The 26,319-nt window shown below is 38.8% G+C and overlaps 2 protein-coding genes across 2 annotated transcripts in view; one reads left to right on the forward strand and one right to left on the reverse strand.

Moving 5' to 3' along the window:
• LOC140724994 (F-box only protein 34-like) overlaps positions 1-26,319 on the forward strand; it is a 74,140-nt gene that overhangs the window by 41,185 nt on the left and 6,636 nt on the right. The window lies entirely within an intron of this gene.
• Positions 4,088-26,319, reverse strand: part of atg14 (autophagy related 14) — a 56,714-nt gene continuing 34,482 nt past the window's right edge. The window contains exons 7-10 of the mRNA XM_073039899.1: positions 25,088-25,205; positions 14,547-14,637; positions 14,029-14,114; positions 4,088-5,910 (exon numbers count right to left, since the gene is read on the reverse strand). Coding sequence (XP_072896000.1) covers positions 5,601-5,910; positions 14,029-14,114; positions 14,547-14,637; positions 25,088-25,205 — 605 coding nt within the window. The 3' untranslated portion in view covers positions 4,088-5,600. The remainder of the gene's footprint in view (positions 5,911-14,028; positions 14,115-14,546; positions 14,638-25,087; positions 25,206-26,319) is intronic.

Consider the following 26,319-nt stretch of genomic DNA (forward strand, 5'->3'; position numbering starts at 1 on the left):
GAAACTTCAGAGGGGCATGAGAATGTGGAATGAGCTGCCAGCACAAGTGGATGCATGCTGGCTTGATTTCAACATTTTGGATAGATACATGGATAGCATTGGGATTAAGCAGTTAAAGTGGTTTTGGCATGTAGATGGGCCAAAGGGCCTGTTTCAGTGCTGTATTTCTCTTATGACTCTACTTAAATAGAAGCACAACTCCTTTCCCTTCCACATGTTTCAAATGCTGTATTGAATACACTGTCTCATTTGGGTCTTTAATATTCGTATTAAATTCCAGTACAAAACACATGGGTATTAACACTAAGAATGCTGTAGATAACACATTTGGTGAGTTGGCACACTGTGGTTTAAAGACCTTGAGAAAGATGGGGAACCAACAGGCAGTGCAGGAGACCTTTGTGGTCATCTCCTTCAAAACAAATACCTGTTTGGATACTTTTGGAATACTCATTAGGGGAAGACAGAAGTAGCTGGGATCATGGCATGGTGAGTGGCTCTGCTGCACAGAACAGGGAAAAGTGGCTGAGCTTTTGTAAGCGATTCGTTACTTCTGTGATCGCAAATGGGGTTCACAGTTGCTGTGTAGTCTCATGTTACAAGCCCCCTGGTTCTGATGGGTGCATCCCAGGGTAGTGAAATAAATGGTGGAAGTTCACGTAGATGTGCTTGTGATGATTTACAAAATTCTTTCGACTCTGGGCAGGTCCCAGAATGGAAATCAGTGAATGTCACGCCACTGTTTAAAAAAGGATGTTGTAGGTAACAGGTGGGTAAGTATAGACCAGTTAGCTTAATGTCTAATCAGAAAAATGCTTGAAGCTATCATTAAGTAAGACATAGAGAGACTTTTAGATGGAAGTGACTCCATCAGGCATAGGTCCTGTTTGACAAACTTACTGGAGTTATTTAAGGATATAATGAATGCAGTGGACAGAGGGGAGAAGGTGGATATTGTATACTTAGATTTCCAGAAGCCATTCAGTAAGGTGCCTCATAAAAGACATCCATAACATAAGATTGCATGGATTTAGGGGTACTGTATTAGCATACATAGAGGATTGGTTAACCACATAGAATGGGCTGTTTCTGAGGTTGACATTGGTGAGCAGGGTGCTACAGGGGTCGGTGCTGAGCCCATTGTTCATGATATACGCTAACAGTTTGAAAGAGGAGACCAAGTGTAGCATATCTAAGTTTGCTGGTGGCACTAAATTGAGTGGAAAAGCAAATTGTGCAGATGTGAGTCTGCAGAGAGATGTAGTTAGACCAAGTGAGTGGGGAAGGGTATAACAATATAACATTAGTAAAGGCGAGGTTTCACTTTGAAAGGAAAAATAGGTCCGATTATTATTTGAATGGTTTGAAGAGTGAAATTATACAGAGGAAATTAGGAGTGCTAGTGCATGAGTTGCAACAGACTGGTTTGCAGATGCAACAGGTTATGAAGGCAAATGGAATGTAGGCTCTCATTGTAGAGGAATTGAATGAGAAAGTTATGCTGCAATTATAGAAGGTATTGGTAAGGCCACACCTAGAGTACCGCATGCAGTTCTGGCCTCCTTACTTGAGGCAAGACATTCTGGCTTTGGAGATGGTACAGAGGAGTTTCAACAGGTTAATTCCATAGAGTTAACATATGTTCCGAGTCATCTAGGATAATACTCGCTGAAATTCATAAGAATGAGAGGGGATCTTTTAGAAACGTAGAATTACGTAAGGGATAAGATAGCGGCAGTAGTTTTCATTGTTAGGTGAGAGTAGAACTAGGGGACATACTTCACTATTTGTGGTAACTGATTTAAGAGGGGGATGAAGAAAAACCTGCTTTTCTCAGAGTTATGAATCTGGAATTCTTTGCCCAGGGAAGCAGTATAGTTCATTAAATATACTTAAGCCATTGTTGGATAAATTTTTGCGTAGCAGTGGAATTAAAGGTTATGGGGAAAAGGCAGGCAGGACGAGCTGAGTCAACAGCCAGATCAGCCATGATCTTAGTGAAAGGCAGAGCAGGCCTGATGAATCAGATGGCCTATTCCTGCTCCTATTTTTTTATTATGTATAACAGTTAGCTAGCTTTGTTAATTTACTAGTGACTCTACAACTGCACTTGTGACTTAAGTCTTGACTAAAATCCTTCCAAAAAAAAATACCAGGAGATAGGGAACAAAGGAGTTGAGGCAGGAGATTACTATGATAGTAAATGGTGGAGCAGGGTTCAGGAGCTGTTTTGCTTTCTGTTTTTTAAAAAAAAGATAGTTCATGCACACTTCTCATGATGGGGCTTTTGTCAGTAACTGAGTTACTTTTTTATACTGCAATTATTATGAGCGACTGACCACTTTGAACTACCATTAACACATTGAACAGATGAAATGTATGTGCCTATCCCTTAAAGATACATATATTTTGAAAATTCTGCATGAATACCAGATCTTAGGTTTTCAAAGGAAATTTAACACTTTTTTAAACCCTTGTTTGCTTCTTTCAAAAGTATTGACTCTTTGACATTGTGTTGTTTAAAATGGCAGAACAGGTGTCAAAGGGTTGTCAAGTCTTTTTTTGGCATATTTGGATTATTTCTCCCTTTTCATAAAATTCTACTTTTCCTATCATATTTATGATAAATATATATTAAAGTGTATTTTGTAAGTTTAAGAATCATGATTGCATTCAGGAATGAGACATTAAAGAGCCTGACACTGTAAAGTTGTATTGGAGTTAGACTTCAATATAATTCTACCCACATTTGTTCTTGATGTACGACTATCATCAAGCCAGCTGAAAGAGAAAATGCAGTGAGCCGAGTGCTAAATGTTACTTTAAAAAATTTAGTAGTTTTGTAAATTGCAATCAGTAGATTGACTTAATAGTTAAAGTAATATTTCCTGTTTCATGAGGTAAAAACTTACTTTTGTTTAAAAACTTTCATTCGGAATGGTCTGACTTTTAAATTATAAATTCTATTTATTTATATTTCTATCATATGTTAACTTTTAAAGCAGCTAATTTCCTTTGATCACTTATTACAATAATTGTTATTGGTGGTAATAATGACTAGTGTTTTACTAATTTTACTACTATTAGTTTAGCCAAAATGAAACTGAATATTATTAATTAACTGGATAACTAGAAGTCATCCAGCTCATAATATTCTAATAACTTAAAACAACCAGTTTTATTTAATTTTAAACTATTATAGTTTTGTGTTTATTTTACCGGTGATGTAATGGATTATTTTCAAGACTGAAAGGAGTTAAATAGATTTGAAATTGCTTTAAATTCTTAAGTGCTGTGCACTTGGTGATTTAAGAATTGTCCATTCACCTCATTAGATTACATTGAACCGAATACTAAAATAATTAAACTTAACTCTATTATCTTGAATTAATCTGTTAATTTAATTAATATATCTTAGCTGCTGAAAGTGCTAAAATGATTTTGTTTTGGCATACCAGTTCAGTTTTTCAAGAAAATATTTAGTATTTCCAGTGGGGTTGATTCCTAAAAGTGTAGGTTTGATACTTAAGCAAAATCCCTTCAAATAGACAATTAATTTCAGTGATTAAAAAGAGACCTGACCTAAGTGAATGTGATTTATTTTTACAGGTAAAAATGTAAATAAGTAAGGGGAGGGGCTGTATGGTCATGAATGAAAGGGAGAGCATCTAAACCTAGGAACGCCTTGATACTTGAAGATAGACTAAAAGGAAGTACATGAACTTGTCATGTTCATCAACATTCGGAACCATTCTTAAATCAAAGTGTTTGAGAAACACAAAGTTTGTAGCAAACTTAGCTAGGCCATAAAAGGGATTACAGAAGCAATTTATATGTCACTCAAAGTAAGGTAGAGTATCTTGGGTACCAAAATCCAGATTGTATAGTGACAGAGAATGTGTAGTGGATCTGGCATTGAGTACTTAGTACCTGTCTTAAGTTAAAAGAACGCTTGTATAAAAGAATTGTATTTGCTTAACTTTGGCATGGCATAAAATTGTGATCACTCAACAAACTTTCCCTAAATGTAAGCAAATATTACAATCTTTTTCAATGTGGGGTACGGGATATACCAGTCAACCTTCCGTTGTGAGAAAACTTTAAGATTTTAATCTTGTACAAGATAGTGGCACTTAGAAAAATATGATTTTATGACAAATTCAAGTTAAATTGTGTTTGTGTAACTGAATATTGTTTTTAAGTAACAGAGAGGTGAATTACATTGATGTACATTTTTTCCCAAAAGAGATTCGATAAAATACCACATAAAATTCATCAGCAAAACTGGTCCATTGATTAAAAGGGGAGGGGCTTCATCAATAGAAAACTGACCTGAGTAAAAGAAATGAGGTTCAAGTGAGCAATTTATTTCTTAACTGCTGTGTTTAGTACTGGCATCACTGTATTTGAAATTATAGATCCAGGCAACACTATATTTCAAGTTGTATATTAATGGCCCAGATGTGGATTTATTTTAAAAGTTTGCTGATGAAATGAAACTTTGAAATTGTGTACAATGAAGTGGTATTGAAACACAGGACAGAATAAGAAATAGGAGTAGGCCTTCTAGCCCCCTTGCTTTTACTGCACAAGGGAAGGTGAAATGATGGTGAAACACATTACAAGTGCAAATCAACACAGAAGTTTGTAATGATCATTTTAGTAGTTAGGAGACAACACAAACTGAACTATACAGTTTTAATGTGGGTGCAACAATAAGAAAGGTATTTATAGACAAATTTTGAAACTGCTAGGATAAATTGAGAAGGTAATTTAAATACTCGTGTAAATCCATAGTTACGAAGAGTAAAAACAAAAATTACTTCAAATTCTTATCAAATGCTGTTCAGGCCCAAGATTGAAATCACAGTTTGGGAATGTGGCAGGATGTGAGAGCATGCTGAAATGATTATCATCAAGGAAAAGAGACTTCAGTAATGCAGTATTTCTGTGGAAACTAGTGCTTTTCTTAGAAAAGCTCCATCAGTGCTTAGAATCTTGAGGAGTTTCAAAAAAAATTGCAATAAACTGTTTGGGTGACAGAAGTGTTACCAACAAGGTAATCTGCAAAATAACAAGGCAAAACGAGAGGGGCAAAAAGAACTGCTGTCATTTGGAATAGTCAGCCTGAGAATGGTAGAATTTGAACTGGTACCATTTAATAAGGATGAATACCTTTCAAATTCTTCAACAGTGTATTTTGAGCTTAGTAAATTGAAAACAGGTTTAAAATTGCGCCATCCTTAGTTTTCAAGTGTCACTTAAGGATTCTGCAAATATTCCAACAGCTGACATTCACTGGTGCAAACCACTGAAAAGTCTTTCATTAATAAAGTTGGCATTTAAATCACATTTTGATAAGATCATTACCTAGTACTCTGAAATAAAAATGTGCTCCTACCATTTCCTTTGCACATTTATAACTTGTACACAAATTTGTTCAAAGTAGTTCCATTATTCCTAAACAAAATTTAACCAGTTCTAATCAGCCGATTATGCTTCTGAGCCATATGAAGTTTTTCTAGTTTTATGTATTTTATAGGCACTACATGTTATGTGTTTTTTCTTTCATAAATCTATTATTCCAGTGCAGCAAGTAATCAGCGTTGTCCGTAGTACTGCTTCCACCATGATGTAACAGAAGCTGCTGCAGACGATATCATACCACCAGTACTGTTACTGTTGCTGGCAGGTTGAGATGCTTGCATGGCTTGACTTTGTAATACTTCAACTGGTTGAGAGGGAATATCGTAAAATTTAGGACTAGGGACAGTCTCCCAATCTGTTCCCAGATCAGTTTCTTCATCACTTATATATTCATCACCACTTTCATCAGTCTGAGCAGCAATATTTGGATCCACTAATTCCATTGAATCTTCAAGATCAGCACTGATTTCAAAAGGACCAGATCTAAATTTAAAAGAAAATATTACTTTGTACACATGTAATAAGAACACAGATTTTCAAGTATTAATGTTTTTGGTCTAAGAATTTTTGTTCTACTCATGGAATATGTGTGGGTGTCAGAATTAAGCCAGTAAGTGCTGTCTATGATTGGCCTTAGAAAGTTAGTGGTGAGCACCTTCCTTGAAAAACAAGCCCATCTGATGTCCATTCTATGCTACTATCAATCAAGGAGCCCATTTGGATACTGACTCAGTAATGATGAATAGCAATATTTTCCCAAGTATCTAAAAGGTTGTGGTATTTCCATTCATCTGCAGTCCTTGATCTAGTGGGGAGTGGGTTTATGAGAAGCTTCAGTGAATGAATCTATTACACACTATAGTGATGTCATACATGAAGCTGCATCCATCCAAATTATTTTTTAATTCCATTACCTGCCTTGTAAATAAAAGGAAGTACTTTGTAGTTGCCAGTTGAATTAATCATCAATGAATGCCAGGCTTTGCTTCTGTAATTAGTATCTATACAACTGATCCACAGGTTTCCTCTCAATGAAAGACTATTGGCACATTTTCTCTCCTTTCAGAACAACTCAAAATTATTTAAAACAAATGAAGTTCTCTGAAATGAACACGAAGGTAATATTGAAAAGCCCAGCAATCAGTTTGTGAAAAAGACCAGATTATCTGTTTTTGGCATGTTGAGATATTCTACACTTAGTCACAGTGTGATAATTATTTTTCTTTAGATTTGCATGAGGGAACATAAGGGAAATCATTTTAATATCTAATTTAAAAAATTGCCCCCCCCCCCCCAAGTATCCCCACTCCTTCATTACTGCTTTAGCGTCAGCCCTGATTTTTGTGCTGAGACAACATTCTGACTCAGAGTCACAATGAACTCAAGTGAATTCCACTGATTTCCCAAAGTACTGCAAACTTGCCTGTGGGAGATTTACAATGATAGTATGACTGAATGTCAAGGATACCATATGAGGTTCTCCCCCTTTGGCTATTATGATACATTTCTGTATCATACTTAATGTTTAACCAGGTCATGTCCAAACATTAGCCTTATTTTGCTGCACAAAGGCAGAAACTGCTTCAAAGTTCCAGTTAAGATGGCACTACCAAACGTGTGCCAAAGATTCTGGTAGCCAAAAAGATAACAAATCCAATTAAAAACATCACTAAAAATCTTTTCTGGTGGTAAGTTGTGTTAAATTATTGCTGGAAATAACGATGGGGCAAGTTTAGGGGATGACCCAAGATGTGCTGCAAAATTGTTGCAGTTGGAGCTCCAAGGTTGTCTCACTCTGGGCATCAAAAGCATAAATCAGGGACTGGGCTCATTCAATTGGCCCAGGTCCAAGGAAAGATTGCTCTGGGTGCCACTCTGATCTGAAGAGCTTGAGAGTGGCTTTGGTTTTGGTGGGAAAATCTGGGCATGGAGCGAGTCGCTGGGCGACATGGTCTAGGTCCGGAGCCTTTTGCTGCAGCTGGGTCCTAGTGTCAGTGCAAGGTACGCTTCTCTGTTTAGACCATATAGCCAACAGCCCAGATTGGAGGCGAGAGCTGCTTTCACTCGCTCTCTGCGATGTCCACTCATCTCTCCAGGGTGCAGAGCCTTTTGCTGTTCCATTGCTGGGTCAATTTAAACGTAGACCCAGAAAGACTGAAAAGGCAGGGTGATGGGATCAGAGATGAGACTTGATTTTGCTCATTCTCCTCTATCATCATCTCCATGGTGCTGAGACTATAAAGACTGCCCCGATTTTTTTTATTTATTGGCTTCTTCCAGGTTTCTCGCTTTGTGGCTACCTTTGAGCAAGCAAATCTCAAGGCTGTATAACTTATACATTCTTTGATAATAAATAAATCTTGAAACCTTGAAGTTCAAATAAATTTATTATCAAAGTACATATATGTAACTATATATTACTCTGAAATTCATTTTCTTGCAAGCATCCACAGGAAGATAAAGAAATACAATTGAATTTATGAAATACTATACTTAACAAACATCCAATGTGCAAATAACAAATTAAAAAGTAAATAAATATTGAGAACTTGAGTTGCAGAGTCCTTGAAAGGAAGTTTACAGGCTGTGGAGTTAGTTCAAGCATTGAAGTGAGTGAAATTATCCACCCTGATTCAGGAGCCTAATGGTTGTAGGGTAATAACTGTTCCTGAACCTGGTGATGCCAGACCCAAGGCTCCTGTACCTCTGCCTTAAGGTAGCAAGAAGAGATCATGGCCTGGATGATGGGCGTCCATGATGATGGATGCTTCTTGTGGCAGTGTTTCATGTAAGTGTGCTCAATGGTGACAAAGGGATGGCCTGGGCTGTATCCATCACTCTTTGTAGATTTTTCTGTTCCTGGGGTTTGGTGTTTCCATACTGGGCTGTGATCCAACCACTTCACAACTGACTTCACTATTTGAGGAACTGTTAATAGAACTGATTACAGCTCAATCATCAATAAACATTCTGACCTGGATACCTGAAAGATAACTAGGAAGGCTGCAGAAGGCAGTGTCACCTGCAAACTTGTAAGAAAGGCTGGAGCAGAATTCGACCACATTGTTGTGAATATAGAGATAGTAAGAAGCTCAGGAAGCAGCTCTTGTTGAGGGTTTTTGTGGAGTTGCTGTTTTCTATTTTTAATGATTGGAGTCTGCTAGTTATGAAGTCAAGATCCTGTTTCAATGAATGGTACAGAGTCTTAGATTTAGGAATTTGGAGATGAGTTTGTTTGGAATTATGGTATTGAAGGCAGAGCTACAGTCAATAATTAGGTATCTGAAAATTATGGTTTCCAGCTCATTCCTGAACTTATTCACAGCACCAGTGGTGAATATGCCATTAAATACTAAGATGCAAAGGTCTGGAATTTTGTTCCCATTGCTCTGTCTTCCTTTATGACTGTGTCTTCATTTATGGCATCATTCATTAAAATCAACTTTTTAGGTAAAATCTGCAGTCATCAAATCTAGTATCTTGCTATAGGGCTTAGTGTCAAATTTTGCTTAACAATGTTGTGGTGAAGTTCCTTGGAAAGGCTTGTGTTACAAAATCAATTACCGGTACTTCACTTTACTCTCTGCATTCCCATCCCACAGCTTCAACATGCTTACTTTCTCTCTTCCAGTGCAATTAAGGGTCATTGATATTAACTGTCTATCTACAGATGTATCTTGATCTGTTGAGTAGCCTAGCATTTTATGTTTTTGTAAAACAAACTAGAGGTTGTTTCAAGTGATCCAGTTAAAACTGCTGCATGCAGATCAGCCTTTTCAGTTGCATTCACGGTCCTCACTGAGAATATGTACAAAGTTTTGATCTAATCTGTCAAACAACCCATCTCTTTTGTGTTCTTAACTGAAGCATGGTTGTTCAGAGGCAAATCAGGTTCATTATCACTGATAATTTATTATTTTTGTGGCAGTAGTAGTGTGAAACAGAAATTTACAATGTTACATTAAAAATGTGTTCATGGATCATTCATAAATCTGATGGCAGAAGGGAGGGAGGGGGGAGGAGAGAGAGAGAGAGAGGAGAGAGAGAGAGAAAATAATCTATATTCAGGCTCCTGTACCTTCTCGATGATGGTAGTAATGAGAAGAGGGCATGTCCCAGATGGTGAGGGTCCTCAGTGATGGATGGTTATCTTCTTGTGGCACCACCTTTTGAAAATGTCCTCAGTGGTGGGGAGGTTGAGCCATAATTGAGTCCACTCTATTAAGGCCTTTCACCATTTGATAGGTTTCAGTGAGGTCACCCCCTCATTATTCTCAATTCTAGTGAATACAGGCCCAAAGCCATCAGACGCTCTTCTTAAGACAAGTCATTCAATCCTAGAATCATTTTCGTGAATCTCCTTTGAACCCCCTCCAGTTTTGGCATGTCTTTTCTAAGATAAGGGGCCCAAACCTGCTCATAATACTCCAAGTACTTTATAAAGTTTCAACATTATATATTTGCTTTTACATTCTAGTCCTCTTAAAATGAATTCTAACATTGCATTTGCCTTCCTCACCACCAACTCAACCTGCAAATTAATCTTTAAGGAATCCAGCACAAGGACTCCCAAGACCCTTTGCATCTCCATTTTTTGTATATTCTCTCAATTGAGAAAATAGTCTACTCTTTCATTTCTATTTGAATGCATGACCATACACTCACCGACTCTATTCCATTTGCCATTTCTTTGACCATTCTCCTAATGTGTCTGGCCATTTGTAGCCTCTCTACCTCCTCAAGACTACCTGCCCCTCCAGCTATCTTCATATTGTCTGCAAACTTTGCAACAAAGCCATCAATTCCATCATCCAAATCATTAACATATAACGTAAAAAAAATTGGCCCCAATACAGACCCCTGTGGAACACCACTAGTCACCAGCATCCAATCAGAAAAGGCTCACTTTATTCCCACTCTTTGCCTCCTGTCAATCAGCTACTGCTTTATCCATGCTGGAATCTTTCTTGTAATACCTTGTTAAGCATCCTCATGAGTGGCACTTTGTCAAAGGCCTTCTGGAAATCCAAGTACACAACATCAACTGATTCTCCTTTGTCTATCCTGCTTGTTACCTCTTCAAAGAATTCCAACAGATTTGTCAGGCAAGATTTTCCCTTGAGAAACCATACTGACTATGGCTTATTTTATCATGTGCCTCCATGTACACCGAGAACTCATCCTCAATAATTGACTCCAACATCTTCCCAACCACTGAGGTCAGACTAACTGGCCTATAGTTCCTTTCTTCTGCCTTCCTCCCTTCTTGAAGAGTGGAGTAATATTTGCAGTTTTCCTGTCTTCGGGAACCATTCCAGAATCTAGTGATTCTTGAAAGATCATTTCTAATGCCTCCATGATCTCTTCATCCACCTCTTTCAGAACTCTGGGGTGTACACCATCTGGTCCAGGTAACTTACCTACCTTCAAAACTTTCAGTTTCCCAAGAACCTTCTCTCTAGTTATGGTAACTTCACACACTTCATCATCCCTGACACCTGGAACTTCCATCATACTGCTCATGCCTCCACAGTGAAAAATACTTACTCAGTTCGTACTGCGGGAAGACGTCAAGCACAAATATTTGTGCATTATTATTATTATTATTTGACATTATTATTATAATTTACATTTTTTGTTTGTCTAACAGTGATTATTATCAGAATAGCCCAAACTTATGAAAGCATTACAAGTGTATCCAATCATAATGCAGTACTATAAGTGCTTTCGTGAAGTAGTTTTTGACTACCCTGTAATGTAGATAAAATTTTTCCGCCTCTGAATTTTCAGGTGTTTGATGTGATTCTGTCAGGGTCCTTTATAGAATCAAAGGTGGGGGGAACTGTTGAAAACCACTGTTTTTTAATACTATTTATAAGATGAATTAATGTCAGACTAAAGTTGTATTTTAATTATTTGTACTTTTTAACAAACATGTATTTTTCACAGTATATGGTGGGTCATTCTTCACTTACTGGCAGAAAGCGGTATCACAGTTAAACTAACAGTTATCACCTATCTCATTTTTCCTTGGCTAAGTATTAGCATTTTACCAACATGATGGAATTGTGCAATCATTCATCGGTTTATTTTATCCAAGGATTTTTTCTTATCTCAATTATAAAAATAATAGATGTTTCAAAGGCACCATCTTTGCTTCTTATTCTCTCTTTTTTCTTTGGCTTCTGACTGCTTTTCATTCATCTTAGCTTTGTTTCTCAGCTGTTTATTTAGTTTGCTTAGTATTTTTATGTTTTTTTGTACTTTAAAATAAATGATTGTTAAGAATTCAATGCATTCTTGACTCCTGGTAGAACTCCAGGGATCAGAAAATAAAGAGATACCCAACACATACCAAATCTCCTCAGACTCCTAATGAACCATGGCCACTGGCATGCTTTCTTCATGACTGCATCAATATGCTTCAGTATGCTGGGCTCAGGATAGATGTTGACACCCAGGAATTTGAAGCTGCTCACCCTATCCACTGCTGACCCTCAACGACTTTCCCTTCCTGAAGTCCACAATCAATTCCTTTTTTTTAAAACTTTTTTTATTGTTTTCAAATAGTCACAGAACAAACGTGCATGAAAAAAAAATGTCACCCAGCCCCCCTCCCCCCAACACCCCCCCAACATCCCTACCAAAAAAAAGAAAAAAAAAGGAATGCCTGGATATTGGAGGGCCCCCACATGCTCCACGGAGTTCACAATAACTTTAGTATATATATTTATTTCTTTCCCCAAGTAACCAATTATTTCATCTTCAGAGCACCTATATATTTAATCCTGTCTTTTGTAAATAAGGGCGCCAAATTTTCAAAAATGTTTCATATTTATCTCTTAAATTGTAAGTGATTTTTTCAAGTGGAATACAGCCATAAATTTCGTTCTTCCAACAATCTATACTTAGATATGTATCCGATTTCCAAGTCACTGTAATAGCTTTTTTGGCTACTGCCAATGCAATTTTTATAAATTCTTTCTGATATTTATTCAATCTGGATATCGGTTTTATCCCTTCAATATTACCTAGTAAAAGTAATATTGGGTTGTGTGGAAGTTGTATTCCAATAATTTGTTCCAGTAAAACTCTTAAATTTGTCCAAAAAGGTTGAATTTTAGAGCAAGACCAAGTAGAATGTAAAAAAGTACCAATTTCTTGGTTACATCGGAAACACTGATCAGATAGATTTGGGTTTAATTTGTTTATTTTTTGTGGTGTAATATATAGTTGATGTAAAAAATTGTATTGCACTAATCTTAATCGAACGTTTATTGTATTTGTCATACTCTCAAGACATAGTCTTGACCAGTTTTTTTCTTCAATTTTGATATTCAAATCACTTTCCCATTTTTGTCTTGACTTATCACAATCAATTCCTTGATGTTGACTGCAAAATTGTTGTTGTGACAGCTGATCTAGCACACTCCTATATGCCTCCTCTATGCCATCTGATATTCTGCTAAAAACAGTGGTGTCATTGGTGAACTTATTGATGGTGTTTTGAGTTATAACCAGCAAAACAGTCATGAGTGTAGAAGGAATAAACAGTAGGATAAGCAGGCATCCTTTAGTTGTGTCTCTTGATTGTCAGCAGGAGGAGATGCTATTACTGATACACACTGACAGTGGTCTCCCTCTGAGGAAGTTGTAAGGATCCATTTGCAGAGGAAGGTACAGAGGCCCAGGTTTTGAAGCTTGTTGATCAGTACTGAGGGGAGATTGGTGTTGAATGTTGAGCTGTAATTAGTAAACAGCAACCTGCCAGGTATTGCTATTGTCCAAGAAGTCTAAGGTTGATCTTGGAGAACCATTTGCCTTTTAAATGTTTGCTGCACTTGCATAATTTTTGTACAGGGATACTCAGATCCATTTACATCAACATTCCCCAGTCTATCACCATGTAAATAATATTCTGCCTTTGTTTTTCCTATCCAAGTGGATAATTTCACATTTTCCATGTATTGATGTACTGGTTAACTTCTTTAGATTGTCTTGAAACTTTTGACTTGTGCCTGGAGATGAGACATGTGCAGGTCAGAGCCTGAACATACTAGGGCACGTGGCTCAACTCCAGATACGTTAGAGTTCTAGCACAATCTACAAGGCACAAGTTAGGAGCATGATGGAAGACTTTTCACTTGCTTGGATAAGTGCCTGCACAATATTAAAAGATCACAAAGCTGAAGGACAAAGCAGTCTGCTTGATTAGCACCCCCTCCAACACCCGGAGCATTTATTCTCTCTTCCTGTGCACTTGGTCTGTAGTGTAAACCATCTGCAAAAGTACATTGCACCAAGCTAAGTGTTTCCAACCTGAGATGGAGGAAACCCTTGGGCAGGATGCCAATGATCATGGGGCAACCATGAGAATTCAACAAAGTTAGGTAGTTACAAATGTAAAAATGCAAATACATTCAGCAAATTAGCTACTTAAAAGCAGGCTAGGCAAATAAATACAACATCCAATTTCTATTTGAAAATGTGCCAGTTGACATAAATATTTACATATTGTGCTTTGAGTTTATTGAATTAATTTAATCGTAACTACACTTTGTAATGCAAGCTAAATTCCCTTCAATTAAAGATTCAACATACCTTCCCAGGCTTTTATTTTCTGGACTGACCAAGTGCATAATGTTCCGCAGTGTGTGCAATGGATGTAACAGCTCTGGGTTAACATGCTGTACAATAAGAAATGTTACAATATATGAGCAATGTTGCTTACTGAAAATAATAAAATGAAGTAAGAATTCTACCTACTTCGTTACTACAGCAAAACTCTGATATTCTGCCAAGTTTGGGATGTGCTGATTTTCTTTTAACATCGCAAAACATTTGTAATCTTTTAAAGTTTAATGGGAACACTAGAACTGGAGCACCACTGCAAAGATGATCTCATAAGCCAGATATTGAACTATCACAATTTTTCAATAGTTGGATGCCAGATTACTGCAGTTCTAGTGTTTTTTAAATAAACAGCCAACTTATTGTTGCATTTCTTTCAACTTGATCCGCAAGAGACTCAGCAGCAATAATTTTCAGTGCAAACAAGTCATACTTCTTTTAAAATATGTAAAATAAAATTTAATCCATTTGACATTAAAATGAGATACCTGGGAAAAGCAGAGGTATAGGATATTTGTATTGAGCTTATTCACTGCTCGAATGAACTTCTTTCTGCTCATATTCTCTTCACAAAATTCACTGCAAAAAAAATCTTGGTTATGAAAATCATCAGACATATTTTAAAGCAATGCCAAACTAGAAAATTGGGAGAATGTTAACAACTGAATGAAATTCATGCCCACATTTTCCATCATCTCAGATTCCCTTTTTTTTGCCATTTCAAGCAGTTATAAAAACCAAACTCTAAAATAATGGGGAATATAGACATGGATTTTATTTCTATGTAATTTAATTTTCTAATATTCTCCAAATTCTCAATTTCTGATGTGTACCATACAACCATGTAACAATTACAGCATGGAAACAGGCCATCTCGGCCCTTCTAGTCCGTGCCGAATACTTACTCTCAACCTAGTCCCACTGGCCCGCACTCAACCCATAACCCTCCATTCCTTTCCTGTTCATATACCTATCCAATTTTACTTTAAATGTCAATACCGAACCTGCCTCTACCACTTCTACTGGAAGCTCGTTCCACACAGCCTCCACTCTCTGAGTAAAGAAATTCCCCCTCGTGTTACCCTTAAACTTCTGCCCCCTAACTCTCAACTCGTCCTCTTGTTTGAATCTCCCCTACTCTCAATAGAAAAAGCCTATTCATGTCAACTCTATCTATCCCCCTCATAATTTTAAATACCTCTATCAAGTCCCCCCTCAACCTTCTACACTCCAAAGAATAAAGACCTAGTGTGTACCTTAACATTCTTCATAGCACACTGTCATCTTCAACCTTTTCTCTGTTCCAATGATATCTTTCCCCCACCCCTCCCCCCACACACACATTAACCTACCCACCCCCGTCCTTATTTTTCGCGGCACAGTCGAATTGGTGCAGGAAGCCTCATGCAGGTCAGGAAGCATGAGATTTTAAAAAAGGAGCTTTTGACAGTCACAGTTGAATTTGTGCAGATCTCATGCAAGTCAAGGAGATTTAAAAGAAGGTGTTTTCGTGGGATTTCGGCTTTTTCGGCGACATAGTCGCAACTCATTAGCAAGGGCAAATAAAACTAAGACAGGGACAAGTGAAATGGTCATTGTGTGAGTTCAGGCGTGGGAAGGCTTTGGCAGGAACAGGTTTGGCAAGGTTAATATCTGGAATTTTCTTCTTCATTCGTCGTTGCTTAGTGCATAGTTAATGCAGTGAGGATGACTCTAGACACTGTGTTGTGTTCTTTGTGTGAGTTCCCACTTCCCGGATAGCTACATCTGCACTGGGTGCATGGAACGGCAGCTCCTTAGAGAACATGTCAAGGAATTAGATCTGCAGCTCATATGGGAAACTGAGATGATAGGAGCTACAGGGAACTGTAGTCTGTGGCTGGAAAATAGTTGTCTGCCAGGAGAGGGAAGGGAACCCCCCGAGGCTGTTTCCCTCAATGAAAAGAATACCGTTTTGGATACTGTTGATGGGGAAGACCTACCAGGTGGGAGCTGCAGCCACCAGGTCTCTGGACTGTCTGGTACTGTAACTCAGAAGGGAAAGGTGGAGAAGAGGACTGCAGTAATGGTAGGGGATTCCACAGCTACAGGAGTAGACATGAGATACAGATATCCTGATGGTATGTTGCCTCGCAGGTGGGTGCCAGGGTCAGGGATACTGGGATCAGGTCCACAGCATTCTAAAGGGGGGGGGGGGGATTGTGAGCAGTCAGAAGTCTTGGTAAATATTGGCACCAATTACATAGGTAGGAAGAGTGAGGAGGTCCTGAAGAGAGAATTTAGCGAGCTAACTAGAAAGCTGAAAAGCACGATCTTCAGGGCTGCTTGTGCCATGTGTCAATGAGGGTAAGAATAAGATATTCACAGATGAATGTGTGGCTGAGAAACTGGTGCAGCGGGCAGGGTTTCAGATTTCTGATCATGGGGGGTGGGAAGGGGGAAAGGCATAACCTGCACAAAAGGGACAGGTTACACCGAACCCGAGGGGGGCCAATACCCTTGCAGGCAGGTTTGCTAAGCTGTTGAGGAGTGTTTAAAATAATTTGGCAGGAGGGTTGGGAACCAAAGCAATGGGGCTGAGGATAGGGCTGTTGGTTTAGTAGCAGAGGCAGTGTGTAGCGAGACTGTCAGGACGGACAGGCAGATGATAGAGCAAAATTGCAGTCAGTGGGATGAGTTGCCATGTAAAAGGGGGACAAAATTGAAAAGGGTGACAGATAAAGTACTGAAGAAGTTATATTTGAATGCATGCAGGTACAAGGAAGATGATGTTGAAACTCAGAGATTGGCAGGTATGATGTGAGCATCACTAAGTCATGGCTGAAAGTACGGTAGTTTATATTTGGGAGCTTAACATCCAAAGATACACACTGTATCAAATGGACAGGCAGGTGGACAGAGGGGGTGGTGTGGCTCTGTTGGTAAAAAGATGAAATCAAATCCTGAGAAGCAGATGACATCAGAGTGGAAGATGCAGAATCCTTGTTGGTAGAGTTAAGAAACTGCAAAGGTAAAAAGACCCTGATGGGAGTTATATACCGAGCTCCGAAAAGTAGCCTGGCTGTGGGCTAAATAATTACAAAGGGAGATTGAAAAGGCATGTCAAAAGGACAATGTTACGATAATCATGGGAATTTCAATATGCAGATAAATTGGGAAAACAGGTGGATGCTGGATCACAAGAGAGGGCATTTCTAGAATCCCTACAAGATGGCTTTTTAGAGCAGCTTGTAGTTGAGCCCTCTAGGGGAGCAGTTATCATGGATTGGGTATCATGTAATGAACTGAATTTCATTAGTGAGCTTAAGGTAAATGAACCTTTAGGAGGCAGTGATCGAATTCACCCTACAGTTTGAGAGGAAGAAGCTAAAGTCTGATGTATATTTGAGTGGAGCAAAGAGAATTACAGAGGCATGACAAAGGAACTGGCCAAAGTTGATTTGGAAGGGGAGACTAGCAGGGATGACACCGGAGCAGCAATGGCAGGAGTTTCTGGAAACAATTCAGAAGGCACAGGATAGGTACATCTCAAAGTGGTAGTATTCTAAAGGCAGGATGACACAACTGTGGTTGACAAGGGAAGTCAAAGCCAACATAAAAGCAAAAGATAAGGCACATAACAGAGCAACGAAAAATAGTGATAAGTTAGAGGATTGGGAAACTTTTAAAAACCAACAAAAGATACTAAAAAAAGGCATAATTGGGCAAAGATTAAATATGAATGCAAGCTAGCCAACATTATCAAACAGGATACCAAAAGTTTTTTTCAAATATATAAAGAGTAAAAGAGAGACAAAAGTAGATTTTGGACTGCTGGGAAGTGATGCTGGAGAGGTAGTAATGGAGAACAAATTGAGTAAGTATTTTGCATCAATCTCTCTCTCTCTTCGGCTGTCCATCGATTTTCGATGATGACTGAGGCCAGGGCAAGGTTGTATAGAAGACCGGCAGTTGCCCATGCTGCAAGTCTCCCCTCCCCACTCTGCAGTTGGAAGGGCATTAGGACCCATACAGCTTGGCACCAGTGTTGTCGCAGTGTAATGTGTGGTTAAGTGCCTTGCTCAAGGACAGAACATGCTGCCTCAACTGAGGCTCGAACTAAGAGACCTTCAGATCACTAGACCGACACCTTAACCATCTGGCCATGCGCCACACATGCAATCAATCTACACCATGCAAGACATTAGCAGGATGCTGGAAGTTCAAGAGAGTCAGGAGGCAGAAGTGAATGCAGTTGCTATTACTAGGGAGAAAATGTTTGAGACACTGAAAAGTCTGAAGGTAGACAAGTCACCTGGACCAGATGGACTACACCCCAAGGTTCTGAAAGAGATAGTAGTTGAAGAAATTGTGGAGGCATTACTAATAATCTTTCAAGAATCACTAGATTCTGGAATGGTTCTGGAAAAGTGGAAAATTGCAAACGTCACTCCACTCTTCAAGGAGGGAGAGGGGCCGAAGAAAGGAAATTATAGGCTAGTTGCCTGACCTCAAGTGATTGGGAAGATGTTGGAACTGATTGTCAAGGATGAGGTTTCAGGGTACTTGGAGGCACATAATAGGCCAAACTCAGCATGGTTTCCATAGGGGAATATCTTGCCTGACAAATCTGTTGGACTGCTTTGAGGAAATAACAAGCAGTATACACAAAGGGAAAGCAATGGATGTTATGTACTTGGATTTTCACAAGGTCTCTGACAAGTTACTGCACATGAGGCTGTTTAACAGGATAAGGGCCCATCATATTACAAGAAAGATACTAGCATGGACAGAAGATTGGCAGGAAGCAAAGAGTAGGAATAAAGGGAGCCTTTTCTGATTAGCTGCTGGAGAATAGTGGTGTTCCACAGGAGTTGGTGTTGGGACCATTTGTTTTTATGTTGTATGTTGTTACATGCCAAAGTTGTTTTTTATTAACTGTAAGCGTCATTTAGGAGCACGGATGATGTCATTATATCAAATGTGTGGAGGTTCTTTCTATTCGATTCGAGAAGTTTCTGGAAAAATTCGTCAGTTAAATAGATTCAATGGACCGTGAGCTACCAGGAGGGAGTTAATTGAGTTGAGTGAGTTGAAGAGTTCACTACAGCAGTGGGCAGTCCCAATATTTCTCCGGGTCGGAAGATTGTGATAATTTGCGGCACACGATGCATATTGGATACATGACTGTCACTTTGTATGATACATACTTGGATTTCTGGAGTATTCTGTAGTGACCACTCTTTGTTAACCTATACATGGTTTTGGGTGTGTTACGTGGCCACTTGTGCCACTTGTGTTAAGGAATATTCCGTGACTGTCACCTTGTTATCCCTGCGTGGACTCTAGTATTTAAGTGACGACCACGCAACTTCTGGAATCTTCTGTGACTGTCACCTTGTGTCACTGTAATTTGGATTTTATGAACCCTTCCTCACAGACACCTGTTCCTGATCCCGTGGATCTCAGAACCTTCTGGATTGCCATCCTAGGACTCTGTTTAAATTGTCTCTATTTTGGGTTGAGTAAAACTTGGGAAGAACTGTTTCCAGACCTCTACAGTTTGTGAGCTAAGATGCATTGCACTGTTAATTTTTGGGTTAGGGGAGTAATTGTTTTAATTGACTATTAAATTGAGAATATAGTTGTTTAACATTAAAAGTCTGTGTCTATGGTCTCTTGCTGCTGGCACGTAACAATGTAAATAATTTGGATGGCAGAATTAATTGCTTTTTAACCAAGTTTGTGGATGATACAAAAATAGATGGAGCATCAGGTAGTGTTGAGGAAACGGGGGGCTGCAGAAGGACTTTGGAGAATGGGCGAAGAAAATACAGAGTCAGGGAGTTTATGGTAATACACTTTGGGAGGGGGGAAGATTCAAAAATCTGAGGAGCAGAAAGACTTGATAATTTACAGGTTGAGTCGGTGGTGAGGAAGGCAAACGCAATGTTAGCACTCATATCGAGAGGACTAGAACATAAAAGCAAAAGATGTAATGCTGAGGCTTTATAAGACACTGGTGAGGTCTCACATGGAGTATTGTGAGCTGTTTTGGGCCCTTATTTAAGAAAAGATGTGCTGACATTGCAGAGGATTCAGAGAAAGTTGATGAGAATGATTCCAGGAATGAAAGGCTTATCATATGAGGAGCAATTGACGGCTCTGGGCCTTTACTCATTGGAAGTTAGAAGAATGAGCATGGATCTTATTGAAATGCATTGAATGTTGAAAGCACTAGATAGAGTGGTCATGTAAAGAATGATTCCTGTGGTGGGGGACTCTAGGATCAAGAGGGCACAGCTTCAGAATAGAGGGATGTCCATTTAGAACAGATATAAGGAGAATTTCTTTAGCTGGAGGGTGGTGAATCTGTGGAATTCATTGCCACAGGTGGTGATGGAGGCCAGGCCATTGGGTGTATTTAAGCGAAGGTTGATAGGTTCTGATTAGTCAGTGCATGCAAGGTTACGGGGAGTGGGCAGGAGAATGGGTTCGAGAGGTGAAATAGATGAACCATGATAAAATGGCAGAGCAGACTCAATGAGCTGAATGGCAGAATTCTGCTCCTCTGCCTCATGGTCTTATCCTTCCTTCCATTACAACCTTCTGTCATCACAGACTGCTCTGTAATCTCAGTTATCACCATTTATCTCTAAAAGCTTATGTGAAGATGTTAACAGGCGGCATTCTTGAACTTTTGCGATCCTTCTGGTGAAGCTGCTGGATAGGGAATTCCACAACTTAGACACAGGCTGTGGTTGTGATATATTTCCAAGTCAGAAGGGTATATGGATATTTTGTTTTCCTATGCAATTGTTCCTCATGGTGGTAGAGTTTAAGCATAGGCTACGTGACGGTGGAAGCAATTAATATTCAGAGTGGTGGATGGAATATAATCAAATGGGCTGAATTTATTCTGGATGTAACGTATTTGAACTTCTTGAGTATTGTTATGAGTTGTATTCATCTGAGCAACCCACACTCTTCCTATGTCTTATTGATCGAAGGAAGGGTTGGGATGGCACCTGCCAAGTCACATACTGAGGGACACCCTACGTTTGCAGCCAAATTGTTTATGTGGATTATGCATTTACCCTTCTGTTCTACATGGTTAGACTTCCCTTTTTTTTTTGAAAAGTATCATTGTCTGGAATTTTTTTAAACAGCTCATGCCTGAATGTGTCCAAGCCTTGCTGAATGCTGGCATGATATTTTGTTTGCTAAGTAGAAGTGGAATTAATATGGTGCAACACTCAGTGAATATGTCTACTTCTGACCTTATCATGAAAGGAAGGTCAACAATGCAGATAGGGTTGAAAGCATATTGGATACTGCAATGAAGAACTTACATTTCTTTTTGTGCAGCCTCTAGTGACTGGGGTCATACCTTCCAGTAAGTTTTACCCTCAAGGGTAAAACTGATATCAACAGACATTGAGGGTAAAACAGATCTCACTTTCACCAGGGCACCTCAGTGCCACATTGGATTAAATGCTGTTGATATCAAGAGTATTCTCTCTCCCTTGTGGAACTGAGCTCTTTAATTCGCATTTGGACCAAGCTTGTGACAAGGTCTGGCAAAACCCAAACTGGGCATTGGTAGATGAGTTATTAGTGAGTATGTACCTGGCAACATCAATTTCAATAACTTTGCTGATTATGAGCAGACTGATTGAGTATGTGCTTTGGAACAAAGTGTACAGAAATATACTGAGAGAATTATGTTTGAAGGTTTTGAAATGTTTACAATTCATATTAAAAATGAAGTCAAAACCCTCACTTTGGCAATGTAATCTAACTTCAGTAATGAAAAATACCAGGTCAAAAACTAGGAGTTAATTTGTGCTGGACATTTTTACCTTCTGGTAAAGATATCCAAGTTCTATTTTCATTAACCATGATGTTTACTGGTTTTCATCAGTATGAAAGGTGGGTATATTTTAAAAGAAACAATTACAGAGCGCTACAACTTATAGCATGCACCTTATGAAATGGTATTTTGTTGAGGTTAAAATTCTTAGAAATTTTGCTTCATGTCAGTCACAAGCTTTACTGTAATTTTTAAAGCTCAACATGCAGATGGATTTTGTTTAAACTGGTGAATAAAGCAAATTCAGACTCAGAAACTGAATCAAGTTTAATATCACAGGCATATGATAATTATATGATACGAGGTAAAGAAAAATTAATGAGGTGGCGTTCATGGATTCATTGCCCATTCAGAAATCTTACAGCAGAGAGGAGGAAGCTGTTCCTGAAACGTCGAGTAAATATCTTCAGGCTCCTGTACCTCCCCCTTGATGGTAGCAATGATAAGAGGGTATGTCCTGGGTGATGGGGGTTCTTAAATATGGGCTGGATGCTAACTTTTGAGGCATCGCCTTTTGAAGGTGTGCAGGACAATGGGGAGGCGAGTGCCCATGATGAAGCTTGCTGAGTTTACACCATTCTGCAGCTTTTTCTGATCCTGTGCAAAGGCTACTCCATGCCAGATGGTGCTGCAGCCAATTAGACTGCTCTCTATAGTACACCTGTAGAAATTTGTGAGTTTTTGGTGACGTACCTAATTCTCCTCAAACTCCTAATGAAATACAGCTACTGTGCCTTTGTAATTGCATCAATATGTTTGGCCCTGGATAAATCCACAGAGGCGCTAATGCTCAGGAACTTGAAGCTGCTCACCCTTTCCACTTCTGATCCCTTAATGAGGATTGGTGTGTTCTCTCCACTTCCCTTTCCTGAAATCCACAATGAATTCCTTGATCTTACTGACATTGAGTGCAAGGTTGTTGCTATGATACCACTGAACCAGCTGATCTATCTCGCTCCTGTATGTCTCTTTGACACCATCTGGAATTCTGCCAACAATAGTTGTGTCGTCAGCAAAAGATGTTTGAATATGCCAAGCAACATAATTGTGGGTGTAGAAAGAGTAGAGCAGTGGGCTAAGGACACATCCTTGAGGTGTGCCAGTGTTAATTGTCAGAAAGATGTTATTTCCGAACCACAAAGACTGGTCTCCTGGTGAGAAAATCAAGCATCCAGTTGCAGATGGAGGTACAAAGGCCCGGCTTTTGGAGCTTATTGATTAGAACTGAGGGTATGATGGTGTGGAGCACTGAGCTGTAATCAATAAACAGCAGCCTGATGAAGTTATTACTTTTGTCCAGATGATCCAAGGCTGAGTGAGGAGTCAGTGAGATTACAACCGCTGGAGACTTACTGAGGCGATAGGCAGATTGCAGCACGTCCAGGTCCTTGCTGAGACAGGAGCTGATTCTACCCATGACCAACCTCTTAAAAGCATTGCATCACAGTAGATGAGAGTGCACTGGGCGATAGATTGTTCAGGCAGACGATTAAGTTAATATAAAGATACCACTACCTAAATGGAGTATAATTTGTGAGACTGACTTGATGGTCTCACTAATTCTAGTAACTTAAATATATTCTTTCTACTTTTGTATATGTGAGAAAATCTGAAAATGTTCATTATGATAGGAAAAGAATCCAACTGGTAACCTGAAAATTTAGCATGCAGTTACTACAAACAATTTCATCATGGCTGATAGATTTTCCCTCTCAGCCCCGATCTCCTGCCTTCTCCCCGTATACCTTCATGCCCTGACAAGCAGGAAAAGTTAACAATATCATTGTTTATTGCAAGGAAAAACTGAATACAAAAGGAAGGATATATTTAGTTGTTTTCGAATTGGTATCAAATAAAGAGTGCTGTGAATAGTATTGGTCCCTCTATTCAAGGAATAATTGATAAGGCCTTGGAATAAGTTCAGAGAGGATTTACTAGACTAACCATGGAAAGAACAAGATATCTTGTGAAGAAACTAAGCTTATATCTTCTGGAGTTTAGAAGTGTTAGAAAAGATCTGATTGGAACATAATATCCGGAGGTATTGAAAAAGGGGAATTGGAAAAGAGTTTCCTCTTGCAAAAGGGTCTAGAGCTGGATGTCACTGTTTATAAATAAGGAGCTGCCCATTTATGACAGATGAGAAGGTTTTTCTTCCTCTAAGGACTACAAGTCTTTGGGATGCTCTTCCTCAAGGGGCAGTTGAAGCAAACTCTGCAGGTTTTATTGAAGAGATAAGTTAATACTTGACAAGCAAGAAGGTGAAAGGTTACCAATGGATAGAAGGACAGCAAGACTGAAGTTACAAACAAACCAGTTATAAACATGTTCAATAGCAGAGCTAAGTGGTCTACTCTCCCATTAACTTGAATGTACTTCAGATACAAGTATTAATCTCTGGCCAAAACTAAGTTAATTGTAATCTACTTGAATGCTCCACAACCAAGACAAAACTCAGACTGAGAGTGACAAAGCTATTCCCTACGTATTCCTTACATCCAAATGCACAGAAAGTCTTGTTTTTACTGATCTCAAGGAATGCAATTTTTCTACTTCCTCACTTTTTAATCTTCCATTTATTTAGCATTTATTTTCAATCCTTCCAGCGCCACAGACTATTCTTCAGATGATTTGCCACACAGTAAACCTGCTCAAAGGGGGTTGTCCTGGGTGGGTATAAATTTTTGACTTGCATTCTTCTGAGTTAAGTCAGTAAAGTAAAAACATAACATGGATAGGGCCTGAAATATAAATATGATTAGGCCCCAAGTTTGATTCATATTAATGATGATTAATCAATGCAGGTAATAATAAAACAGGTCAGTACAGAGATGTTTCTTCCCAGACCGCAAAATGAAAAAAAATGTATCTGGGGGCACCAGTTTCTACTTACTGCAAAATCGACTGCATTTCTAACACACATTTGTTTACTGTCAGAACTCACAACGAATCCCAGAAAGATGAACCACAGAACTTCCCCCTTCCCTTAGGCAAAGCAAGTACCTTAAGGTATTTCTTCCTGTTTACCACCTTGAATATACTCATTCTTGATTTCAAAAATTAGTTCAATTGCTATTGGATTTAGCTTCAACAAATAAAAAAGCAATTTTCAATTCAAAGTACAGTTCAATAGGCATGAAGATTTACTGTACTTACTACTGACTTTACAATACTTGCCTGTTGCAAAGTCTTTTGGGAAGATTTACATGAAGAATGTGAGAAAGTATGTTTGCTAGTTGAGTGGCAAAGCACAAAGCTGCACTGATGGTAAATGCAGAGTTACTCTGTTCCATATCTGTGTGAGAAACACAAGCCAAGATATAAACTAACAAATGTTTAAAAAAATTAATAATCTTAAATAGTATCAAACACTTGAAGATGCTGAATAAATACAATACTGTAAAACATAGCATAATACTTCAACAATCGTGTTATCAAATAAAGTTTGACAAAGTCAGAGAAATTAGGACAGACAACCAAGAGGAAACAGAATTTACTACTGATCTTTTAAAGGAATAAAGGAAGAAAATTACAGGAAAAACCACAGCTGCCAACAAGGCAGCAGTTAAATACAGATATGCCAAGGAGTTCAATAGTGCAGTCACACTGAAATTTTGTTTGGCTTTTGAAGATCTCTTGTGGATGTACAAATATACCCTCAACAGATTGTAAGCCATCGGGATAGAAATAAATTAACACTACATTTTCTTGCAAAGCTGTAAAGCATGAATGTGTTCAAGATCAAAATAAAAAGTAGGCACAACAGCGTCAGCTAAAGGGCCTGTACTGTGCTGTAATGTTCTCTCAAAGTAGAGCCCTCTTTGTGACTGCATCAATGTGTTGGGGCCAGGTTAGATCCTCTGAGATGGTGATGTGCAAGAACTTGAAGCTGCTCATTTTTACAGAAGCAGTACGAGTGTTATGTTTGTAGTGCCTTGGGATGCCAGGGTAGCAGGTCCAAGTCTCAGCAGCACGTAGGAGTGATGTGACTACTGCTGTCCTGTACCATGAGTTGCGTGGCAGGATAGAGGTCTTGATCTTTAAAAGGCCCTTTCTTTAAATTCAAAGACAGATGCAGGTACACTGAGGACGATGCTGAATAGATGTCCGCCTTCCTTCTGGAGAATGAAGAAGTGGCTCACAACAACAATCCCAGGAACGAAAGAATTTATGAGTGAGGAGCATTTGATGGCTCTAGTACTATAATTGCTGGAGTCTAGAAAACAGATGGGGGGGGGGGGGTAAATCTTATTGAAACCTATCAAATATTGGAAGACCTGGGTAGAATGGACTTGAAGAGGATGTTTCCTAACGTGGGCAAGTCTCAGAATACAAGGATGTCTCTTTAGAACAAACATGAGGAGAAATTTCTTTAGCCAAAGAATGGTGAATGTGTGGAATTCATTGCC

This window comes from Hemitrygon akajei, chromosome 3, assembly GCF_048418815.1.
Source record: "Hemitrygon akajei chromosome 3, sHemAka1.3, whole genome shotgun sequence".
Classification (NCBI taxonomy): Eukaryota; Metazoa; Chordata; class Chondrichthyes; order Myliobatiformes; family Dasyatidae; genus Hemitrygon; species Hemitrygon akajei.